The 12,137-nt window shown below is 46.4% G+C and overlaps 1 protein-coding gene across 1 annotated transcript in view; it reads right to left on the bottom strand.

Moving 5' to 3' along the window:
• Window positions 1-12,137, bottom strand: part of CNTNAP1 (contactin associated protein 1) — a 234,832-nt gene that overhangs the window by 216,232 nt on the left and 6,463 nt on the right. The window contains exon 2 of the mRNA XM_069242019.1: window positions 7,193-7,294. Coding sequence (XP_069098120.1) covers window positions 7,193-7,294 — 102 coding nt within the window. The remainder of the gene's footprint in view (window positions 1-7,192; window positions 7,295-12,137) is intronic.

Genomic DNA, 12,137 nt, shown 5'->3' with positions numbered 1-12,137 from the left:
CTAAATGGAAATCATCCTCGACTACAGTTGGATGTGGGTGTCATACATATTGCCGCCATAGATGTTATCTCTCCCTAACTGCAAGCTTGCTCTTTTTTCTGTATTCTGTATTCTGTGCCTTGCTTCTTTGCGCTTTTACCCCCATTTGTGCCTTTTTTAGATTGTTGTAATCCGCTTGTGCATTGTGCCGTTTCACCGTATTTGTGACTGTATTCTGCATTCTGTGCCTTGCTTTTTTGTGCCTTTGTGCTTTTTCTTACAATTGTGCTTTTTTTGCTGTATTCCCCTTTCGTCCCTTGTGCGCTCCCCCTTGCCGCTTTTCCCTGCCGCTGCCACCCTGTGGCCCCGCCCCCCTCGCGCCCCCATTCGCCGCTCCCTCCCGCCTCCCAGCTGCTCCTCCCTTAACCCCCCCTTCTTAATGGCTGGCGCTGCGCATCCGCGCAGCGGGTTCGCCGCTGACACGCCAGAGGCGCGCCAGAGGCAAGCCCGTCTGCGCCCGTCCGCGCCTGGACCGCGCCCAGCGCCACCCCCCCCGGTCCGCACGCCCCCGCACCACCAGACGTCGCTACTCGGCCAACCAGCTCATCGCCCCCAACCCCGGCCGCTCCACAACTTGCTTCCAGTCATCCCCAAAGAACACCAAGGGACCATTCTCCTGCCACGCCTGCAATTTCTCCTGCAACAGAACAAGGAAACCTACAACAACCACAACTAACCACCTCCACTGCATACTCCTCAACACACGCTCCGCACGCAAGCACGCCATCGAGCTCTGGGACCTGCTCGACACCACCGCCCCAGACGGAGCCTTCCTGACCGAAACCTGGTGCAACGACTCCTCAGCACCTGACATCGCCATAGCCATCCCGGACGGCTATAAGATCACCAGGAGGGATCGCCCCAACGGAATCGGAGGAGGAATAGCCATCGCCCACAAATCCACCCTCAAAATCCACACCCACACGGACGACACCCTCAAGACAGCCGAACACCTACACTTCCGGATCCACACCGACCCCAACACCACTCTCAGAGGAACGCTCATCTACCGACCCCCAGGACCACGAGCACCCTTCTGCGACTCCATCGCCGACCTCACGAGCACCCACACGCTCACCTCCACGGACTACATCCTCCTTGGAGACCTCAACTTCCACCTGGAGAACAACAACGACGCCAACACCACATCTCTGATCGACAACCTCTCCAACCTCGGCCTCAGACAACTGGTCAACACACCCACCCACATCGCCGGCCACACACTTGATCCGATCTTCTCCGCAAGCAACCACGTCACCTTTAACCACACCACCGAACTCCACTGGACAGACCACCACTGCATCCACTTCACATTCAAGAAGCACATCGAACACCTCCGCACCCAACTACCACCACACCGCCGCTGGAGCAAAGTCACCGAAGACCAGCTGATCAGCACCCTCGCCCAGAACCCGCCCACCGACTCCACCCACCCAGACACCGCCGCACTCAACCTACAACAGTGGATCAACGACTGCGCCAACACCCTCGCACCACTCAAGAGGTCCACCGACAACCAAGGAAAGAAAAAAGCTGCCTGGTTCACTGACAAACTCCTCACCTCCAAACGCGCCTGCCAGAAACTAAAGAAGAAATGGCTCCTCGAACACACACCCGACAGCCTTGCAGCCCACAAGGAGGCCTCCCACAAGCACCACCAGTTAATCAGACTCGCCAAACGATCCCACTTCACAGAACGCCTGAACAACAACGCACACGACAGCAAAGAACTCTTCTGCATCGTGAAAGAGCTCTCCAACCCCAGCGCCAACGTCAATGACATCCCACCATCCCAAGAGCTCTGCGACGCCCTTCTATCAGAAGATTGCCGACATCCACGACAGCCTCAACACCACGCCTCCGTCAGACCCCACCCCGACAAATCCACCTGCACCAACCGCCTGACCGCCTGGACCCACGTAGACGATGCTGAAACTCGCAAGATCATGAACTCCATCCACTCAGGATCCCCTTCAGACCCATGCCCCCACCACATTTACAACAAAGCCGACTCTACCATCGCCCCCCAACTTCGAAAGATCATCAACTTATCCTTCGAAACCGCAACTTTCCCGGAAAGCTGGAAGCACGCCGAAATCCACGCCCTCCTCAAGAAACCCAAGGCAGACCCCAACGACCTCAAAAACTTCTGCCCGATCTCCCTCCTCCCCTTCCCAGCGAAGGTCACCGAGAAGATCGTCAACACTCAGCTTACCCACCACCTCGAGGACAACTCCATCCTGGATCCCTCCCAGTCCAGTTTCAGACGTAACCACAGCACCGAGACTGCTCTCCTCGCCGCCACAGATGACATCAGACAGCAAATGGACAACGGCGAAACATCAGCCCTCATCCTCCTGGACCTTTCCGCAGCCTTCGACACGGTTTGCCACCGCACCCTATTAACACGCCTCCACGAAGCCGGAATACAAGAAAAAGCCCTCAACTGGATCTCCTCTTTCCTCTCCGGCAGAACCCAGAGAGTCCGACTCCCACCCTTTCGCTCCGAAGCCACCAACATCATCTGCGGCGTACCCCAAGGCTCCTCTCTAAGCCCGACGCTGTTCAACGTCTACATGGCCCCCCTTGCACAACTGGCCCGTCAGCACAACCTCAACATACTCTCTTACGCCGACGACACCCAACTCATCCTCTCCCCCACCAAAGACCCACACACCGCCAAAGCCAACCTCCACGAGGGAATTAAGTCCATTACCGAGTGGATGAGAAATAGCTGCCTGAAGTTGAACTCCGACAAGACGGAGGTCCTCATCCTCGGACGCACCCCCTCGGCCTGGGACGACTCCTGGTGGCCCACCGCGCTGGGACCCCCACCAACGCCAGCCAACCATGCACGCAACCTGGGTTTCGTCCTCGACTCCGCCCTCACCATGTCCAAGAAGGTCAACGCAGTTTCCTCCTCCTGCTACAACACCCTCCGAATGCTCCGTAGAAGCTACAAATGGATCCCGACGGAAACCAGAAGAACGTTGACCCAGGCCCTCGTCAGCAGTAGACTAGACTACAGCAACGCACTCTACACAGGCATCCCAGCAAAAGACATCAGAGGCCTCCAACGCATCCAAAACGCCTCCGCCCGACTGGTCTTCGACGCCCCCCGCCGATGCCACATCTCCCACCACCTGCTAGACCTCCACTGGCTCCCCGTGGACAAGAGGATCACCTTCAAGCTCCTCACCCACGCTCACAAGGCACTCCACAACGCCGGTCCAGCCTACCTGAACAACAGACTCAACTTTTACGTCCCCTCCCGCCAACTCCGCCACGCCAACCTAGCCCTCGCCATCATTCCCCGCATCCAACGCAAGACCGCCGGTGGCAGATCCTTCTCCTACCTTGCCGCCAAGACCTGGAACACCCTCCCGACCTCCCTGCGGCATACCCAGGACCTTCTCACATTCAGGAGACTCCTCAAGACTTGGCTCTTCGACCAGTTGCAGCACCCCCCCTCTCCCAGCGCCTTGAAACCCTAACGGGTACGTAGTGCGCTTTATAAATTCTGTGATTGATTGATTTTCTAGTTGAGGGAGTCAGATGTGTCTATTGTGTCAAGTTTTTCGTTGAATATTGTAAAATGATAAATACAGTTTAAAAAAAAAGGTTAAGTGCCTCTAGCACATCAATGAGGGAGACTCATAAAGATGGCGGGTTATATGTACTGCCCCCTAATAGGTTCCATAGGTCGAATCCCAACAGAAGTGAAGGAATTGTGGTAGCTCTGGGCACTTCTCCATTTACTACGGCTCTGTCCCAAGCTTCAGAGGTACTGGACAGAAGTCCTGGATGAAACTGATCGCATATTTGGGGTCAAGTTGTTAAAATTCTAAGCATATACTATTTTGGGTGTGGCAGATCTTCTTTCCGTTCCCACGAAATCAAAGCAAGGCTGGGGCTGCTAAACAAGGTCTCCTGAGCGACTGGGATAGGGAGGTTGTACCAAGTGCCTGTTTATATTGAGCTTGAGACTTGGGATGGAAAAGGTCCGCTGTGGATAGCAAATAATTGTGAGTCCTCCGTGTTACCCCAGTGGTAGGAGTCCCCTGGGCTAGGGATAGCATTGATCTGCATTGTGATTCAATAATTGAACTAACTGTGGTTGCCAAACTTGGAGTTTGCTGGGACAGGTGGGCGGAGGTTGTGTGATGATGGGTTGGGAGGTGGGAGGGTGGGGGGTTTGATATTATTGTTTCTTGTTAATCTTTTTTGTTATCTCGCTTTACCTGATATTGTCTGAACAAAGCCATGGGGGATATTGCTCTGCGTTTTGTTGCTACGGCGTTGCTATTAGCAATTAGAGTTTTCTGCTGGCTGAGTGATGTAGATGGGTTTATGTTTATTAAACTTCAACAAACAAAGTTACTCCTATAAAACATAAAATCTATGCTAAATTAAACTACACCACATTTAATCATTGCTTTGCCATTTTTTCGAAATAAATGCTTTTTCTAATGAATGGAATGCAAGATGTACCATTTGCATTCGCAAACTTAGGTTATGCAATTTGTGCATTGTCTGGTTTGTGAATGGGAATTTAATTTGCAATGGAATTGGAATGTGTATCTATCTATCTAGCTATCTATCTACACTCGAGCCCCCACCATGCACAGTTTTTTCATCAAAACTTTCTAAAATTTTACGTCAAATATTACATTGATATTATCAATAATGTTATCAAAGATGTCATGAGATCATAATTTGTGGGCTAATTAGCAGTGCATGTTGAGGGTGAGTTAGAGTTACCTTAGGGCACGAGTTATAGTTACTTGAGGTAACTCTAACTACAACAGGTGAATTTCTATGGTTTTGTACGTTTAAAATGTGAGCCTAACTGTAACGTCCATGTAACCTTTGCTTTTTTAAGCGAATTTCTATGTTTTTTATAATTCTATTTCTTAACTTTAACATCTGTGTAGCCTTTGTTTTTTTCAGTGAATTTTTATGGTTTTTTAATGTAAAGTAATTTTCATTCAATATTACTTAAGGTGGAGGTCCTTGGGGTTGCAGAAGGGGTGGAGCGGTCCATCCAACTTCATTATTACTTAAGGCTTGGGGTGATGGCAGTCCCCGGGGCTGTGGTGGGGGCCCAGCAGGCCTGTCCGCTTAATAATAATACCCTCCAGGAAAATGGTGGAGCAATATTGAATGTGCCTGAGCTGTCCATAACAAAATTAATGCAGAATGTATGGCTATACAAAAAAAGAGTCTGAGAGAAGGTGAAATACTCTTTGGGGCCAGTAGATGGTGATGGTTGGCCCTATGAAGATTTAGACAGGCCGGGGAAGAAAGTGTTCACATTCCCTTTGGATTGCATTGAGGGCATAACCACAACAGGATTTATAATTAGGATATGATAAATCATACAGATGAGTATCCATATTCTGATCCACTGAGTGAAATTCGTTTGTGGTATACATATGGTGTTGAAGAAAGTAGAGAGTTATTATTCAGTATCCACCGAAACGCTTGTTGATAGATTGAAGACTCAGGTCGGCAGCAGTGCAATGGCAGAAAATTGGAGCTTACCTTCCGTTGTGGGAAAAATCATGCTATATATGACTTGAGACAAACAAATAGGTGTATGAGAGTGAATGGGTATGGATGTGGGAGTGTGAGAGTGGATTGATATGGAGTGATTTTTTAATCTTTAAAAAAAGATTTTTTCTTCTTTTCTTTGTCTTGTGTTTTTGTATAGAGAAACTGGAAATAAAAACTGTGCTTTTTAATTACTGAATGATATGATTTGCCTACAGGAATGATTAGGCCTACATATGTGTTCGATTTATTTGGGATATAAAATGGTATAAGGTCTGGCGGGAGTACTGTACATTGTTTTGTTGTTTTCTCCCCTTCTTCCAGATTTCAAAGTAGTTTTAAGGGGTCCCTTCTGCATTTTGGTCTCTGGGACATAACAATGCCCCAGGAAGGAGGCTCCATGTGCCACCTTCTTCATTTTAACATTCCACAGGACCTGGCCCCTTTTCTTATTTTGTACCTTTTTTTTCTGGGACTCAGCTGAAGTTGATTCCCAAGATGGCTGCCAAAACTTCCTTACTGAAGTGTTTGCAGTCAATCAGATATCAGCATGAGATCGGGAGGCTTCACTGAGGCTTCGCGTCCCTATTTATATATATATAAATTTGCCTTTTTTTCTTTTCAAAACTACTGAGCGGGGTTCCACCAAATCACAAAAAGGTCGCTTTCTGGACCAATGGCTAGCTTTCTGCCAAATTTGGTGTAAATCCGTCCAGAGGTTCAGCTGCTATTCTTGTTCAAAATCCTTATGGAAATTAACATGGAGAAAACATATTTGGACCCCCTCTTTTTCTCTGCCCCCACTTAACAGATCACCCCGGAACTTTCCAGACAGCAGCTGACATGAGCGTCATATTTTTTTGGAACATTGTCAACCGCCGCCAAAGATATAAGCATTTAAAAAAAGTTTTTTCTATAGAGACTAGGTGCAAAATATAACTACCTAGTGGTGACTGCCACTAAGTTATTTATATATATATAATGCGTATATATATAATATATATATATATGTATATACATATATATAAGTACAATATATATATGTATATACATATTATGTATATATGCATACATTCACACACATTTATACTCAATCTTTGTACTTTTTATTTCTATTTCCCTGAAAACATTACCATTTCAAAATGTATGGCTTTCTATGATTTTTGGACTCTTACAATGCCAATAGCTCTAACTCAAGCAAATGGGAGACCTATTGCATTGCAAATGCTTGTCTGTGTTTTGTTTTGCGGTTCAGATCATCACCATTGTTTGGGCCTGGGGCCCTAGCTTCAGTTATGACTCAGTGGGAGAGGGGTCCACAGATTCCAGCGATTCAGTGGGTGTCCCTGGGTTCCAGTAACGATAAAGTGGGGGTCCACAGATGTCAAAATCTTGGAAACCACTGGTCTAACATAATTTGAGTTCCTCAAGTTCGTTCTCCTCATGCTAACCTGGTGCAAAATTAGATATGATGTCAAAAAAGTGAAAGGTTCTGTATCAAAACTGGACATTTAACATTAGACAATCAACAAACCTACCTCCTACAGCCATAAACAACCACACTTGTGTCATTTCCCCAATCAAAATAGACAATTCTTACTGTGCAGCCTGGCAAAATTAGATGTGTAAAAAATGGAGTAGCGTGACGAAGAGTCAAAGGATGTGTAGTACAGGGGAGCCACCAGATCATAATCACATCGTCCTGAAAAAAGAGAAAACATGCACATTAGGAAAAGACAATAATTTAATGTCACTAGCAGAAACTCACATTAATGTAATATGACAGCAGACTACGTTCTCAGCTGCTTTATTGAACACCTGCCACCCACGTAATAAGGTGCTTGAAGGACCAGTTTTAAAAAGCATATATTTAGTCCAGGTGAACATTTACTGCAGTGTCCACAAGTTCCGGTGGTGCTGTGACAGTAAGGAAGCATGTATCACAAGAACAGCTTCAGACAACAGTGTTGATCAGGTGTTTGAGAGTCACAGTATACAAAGGTTATGTCTGCACATTTCAGTTTTTGTTTATAAATAAAGTAACGAGAGAGGAGGCCGTGTAAGGTTTTCAAGTTCCTTGCCAAATGCTACTATTTAGTGTCTTATTTAGAAGTTTTGCTTCTAAACCTGGTTCACAAATACATTTTTTTAAACAAATAAGGAAACCAATAAAAAGGTACACATTCTCCCAGGAATAATGTGCTTGGTAACAGGCATATTCAAGTGTATTTTGTAAAGTGTAAGACACCCTTCGTGCCTATCGAGGGAAATCATTTTTACAGAATGTACCATAAAATATGCTGAGGATTGAATCTAAACAATAATGTCACCGTAACGTTACGAGTCAAACATTTTACCAATACCACGTACTTCAGTACCCGATCCTCGGCGGCAGCTGGCATTATTAAAGGGCCGTGCAGGGTCACGTGGGCGACAGGGGCCATGCAACGGGCATTTGATCTGATCATCGGGTCGTGGAAGTGGGCTCCAGGGGCCTGTGACACAAAGGTATCTGGCACCGGGATTGCATCTCCGGAGTCAGGAAGGCTCCACGTGACTCTCTGCAGTTCCCATGCTTGCAGCATGTTCCTGAAGCAGCAGCTGGGGCCAACCCGCGTGTCCGACTAAGCGACGCGCTGTGTTCGCCCACTGTCCAACAGTCGGTAACACTGAAGGGGCCCGTGGAGAGCAGAGGCGCAGTCTTTTCTCTCCACGAGATCCTTCGTGACAAGGAAGGTGTCAAGGGGATGGGATAAGTGGCAGGGAAGCATGGGAGGGGTATATATAGCAAGTCAGGGGAGGAGTTGGGTCTTCCGTGCAAAAACCTATTGCGCTGCAGAAAGTTGGCCACTGGCCCACCCTACATAGGCTGTGTAAGTTGGGGATGAGCATCTGGTGCTTGTTTTGGGTATGGGTACAGGTTTCCAGTTTAGGGCAGGTTCCTGAGAGCGGGCAATAGATTGGGGAGGGTGGAGAGTCAGATGCCGGCCTGGCCACCCTTCGAAGGGGGGGAAGAAGAAGCAGGTAAAGGATGACAACGTGAGGAATGCCTGAATGTGACAGGGATGAAAGGAGGATGTGGATAGTAGGTGAATGAAAGTGGAGGATGGGTGAATGGAGGCAAAAGTGGGGGAATGAAGTGGAAACTGAAGGATGGGGGGCGTTTAGAAAAGGGAAGGTACAGGAAAATTGATGGAAGTTGAAGTTTCAAAGTTCTGCAAATGTTATGTTATAAATAACAATCCTGTCCTAATAAATGGCCTTTTACACAATTCGGGAGTGTGATGATGATTGTGTCACAAGTTAATTTTAACAACCATGAGTGGCGCCAGGGCCCCTGTGAAACCCCAACATAAATGGAAAGTGCACTGGGGCTCCCAGACCTATTTTCTGAGGTACAGAGTGGGCATTTGAGAAGGGGTGGTGGATGGGAAGCCCTCAGCACACAGCCCTTGGCAAGACCCGGATCTGGACTGGGGATAGGCTGCCACAGTCCCCAGCATTGCCGCCTGAGACATTGGTGACCCATTCTCTGGGGGTGGTTACTGCAGTACCTGCTTCATCTGGGGTGGCCTGAGCCACAACACCTTCTGCCTCAGTTCTGTCCAATGGGTATGGAGGAGCGCTACTCTCCTGGGCAGATTGGTGACCTGTATCTCTCCAGCAGAGACTCTCAACTCATACTTGCCAAGGTTTCATATTACTATGTGTATCAATTTCATAATTTCAGTATAATTATGAGTGGCGTTTCAATGATCATGAGTGACACTTTCTTGAAAGCAAAATCAAGCGATGAAGAAGAGGGAACCATATAAATATCGTAATATATTGAGAATCCTATACATCCCGTTGTACACCAGCGCCACTTTGTGGCCATGGATAAACACTACTCGGAGCTAGCATAGCAAAGTGAGAAAATGGAAGATGATTTTACCGCATTAGGACCTGGGTGGCAATCTCAGGCGTTGCGGTAAAGCGGGAAAATGACCGGAAATGCATTATTCTAACACAAGATGAATAAAACTTGGCAGGGCTGTCAGCTTGATGAAGCCTGAGTGTGAGTGACATAGAGGCAGGCTGATCGGCCATTGGTCGGGGCTCAGAGAGTGGCTAGTGCTATGATCCCCTGCTTCCAACTCAGTGAGATGGGCCTCTGGCACAGCACATGAGGGCATGTCACAAGTGATTGTGTAGAACCCAACACTGAAGCCACACAGATCACAGCCAGGACAGACCCCGATGCGTGCAACTCATTTTATTGGTGGATAAACAGTGCTTTTTGGATCGTGCATTGACGCCCTGGGAAATAAATTAATTTTTCCTCCCTCTCCTTGATGTTCAGAGCATTACACACAAGACGCAGGGGCTACCGGAAGACACAGGTATTTGGCCAGAGTCGCCGCACACCTCATGTCTGGCTGGAGCATTGCGGAAGACTTTGAAACAGAAAAAAGGTTGGGTCCCGGAGCTCCTGGAGCCATGGCAAAAGATAAGGACACCAAACATCCATGCCAGGGTAAGATGAACTGTTACAGTAAAGTTGTGGCCCCTTCGACCGACCCAGACGAAGGGACACAACTGATGACAAACAATGCCACACTGTTACAGTCTTTTCTACAGAACCATCAGTATGATTCTATTTCAAAATGTTTGGGTCTGAGCTGGTAAAGTAGTTCTGTAATGGGCAGTTGCTGGACATATCTTCCTGGCTGATAAAATAGGAGGAAGGAGGCAAAAAGTTTGGGGATGACCCTGTAAAAAGGCCAGGTCCAATAAGAACCATCAGTATGATTCTATTTCAAAATGTTTGGGTCTGAGCTGGTAAAGTAGTTCTGTAATGGGCAGTTGCTGGACATATCTTCCTGGCTGATGAATAAAGTTCTTTTCATAAGAATAAACTTTGATTTTACTACCTTTTGCCACACTTCATTTCTTACTAGCCTAGCACACAGGCCCACTGTGCATTTTTTTGTTTAGAGAATACTAACTCCAAAAGTGAGAGTTTGTTTTCGGTAAACAAAATTAGATGGTCCTGACATGCCAATCATTTTCTAACTTACAGAAGGAGCTGTACCCTATTTTCCTGTTCATGTCCACTATGCCTTGTACGGCAGACATAGGCAAGAAAAGGGCAACTGTCACTGTGACCAGGGAAGCCTCTACTACAAAGTGAATGCTTACACTTGTGGAGTCAGCAGAAGCTTTGCTGATGCTTCCTTGACTCTAAATGAAGCATGGGAGCCACAAGTTTGGTGGACTGGGAGTACTTTCCACTTATGGTGGTGTTCCTGCTCTGCCAAACCCTATGTGTTCAAGGCACTAGCAGAGGAGAACTAGGGGCCTTGTGTACAAAGATTCCAATTAAGAAATTGTAAATCGTGACAAATCATGATTTGCAGTTTCTTATTTGGAACTTACTAAGGTGGATTCAGTAAAAGTGGTCACAATTTACGTATCGACTTCAACCAAATGCATTGGTATTTTGTGAACCGACATATGTCCTAATGTCTTGGCTCACAAAATACAGAATCTTAGTGGGTCAAATTTGACCCACCTCATCAATGTTAATGAGGTGGGTTGCAAATTGTCAACTACTACAATTGGCCACATACACAAGGATGCTTGCCTGCTGGCGTCAGCAGAACACCATGTCTGTGGTTGCTTTTAAATGAAGCAACTTTTTTGTTTTTAAATACAGCCTGCTTTCCTTAAAGAAAACATGCTTTGTTTTCAAAAACAAATAAAAGTTACACAAATCTTTATTGTTAAAATACTATATACATGAGGCTCTGAATTTTAAAATGTTCTTCTTGTTTCTATTCTCCTTAAAATTCTTGTTATTTCTCTATTATTAGAGTAGCAAAATAATGACATTATTTAAAAAACACAGAAGTAAAGTCCAAAGTGGAAATGCTGGATAGCTCTCCTTGAAATGTAGATGGGCTCGTGTAGTGAAGTCCACATCTATAAACTGTCGTCCCAAAGTTGAGGTCTTCACAAAAAATAATTGCTTGAAATTATATATAATCTTTTTTGATTGGTGGTGAGAGATGGGAAATAGTTATTTCTGGATAGTAAGTTGTGCATCATTCACTATACACGATGCTGAGCTCTAGCTACTCTAAACAACAGGAAACAACACCTCTAAAGTAAATAAAACTGCAAACACAATTTGATGAAAGACCACAGTTCGATACACATATAGCAATGGGTCATCCAGGTGACACTGTGCTTTGTGGTCAGATCGGGTGGCAAGCACATGGGACTGAAAAGGCTGAGCTTGAGGCCTGTGGTGCTGAACGGAAATACTAAGGTACAGGTTCTGTCTGTGGTTGAAATACAGCAAACCTTACCAGATATCACTCGCAGAATAACTCTACTGTAGCTTTCTGATAGTTTATTTCAAGGTGAAGGTCACTAAACAGTGGCTATTTGAAGACTGTGTATAAATTATGAGTAAATTACATTACTACTTGTTGTTTGGTATTCAGTGCTTACTCCAACCACTTTTGCTTTTTCATTGTGGTGTATATAAAAGATACCAC

The sequence above is a fragment of the Pleurodeles waltl genome, chromosome 6 (genome assembly GCF_031143425.1).
Source record: "Pleurodeles waltl isolate 20211129_DDA chromosome 6, aPleWal1.hap1.20221129, whole genome shotgun sequence".
In the NCBI taxonomy this organism is placed as follows: domain Eukaryota; kingdom Metazoa; phylum Chordata; class Amphibia; order Caudata; family Salamandridae; genus Pleurodeles; species Pleurodeles waltl.
The sequence above is the reverse complement of the archived record's forward strand: the minus strand, read 5'-3'. Positions and strand labels throughout refer to the sequence as shown.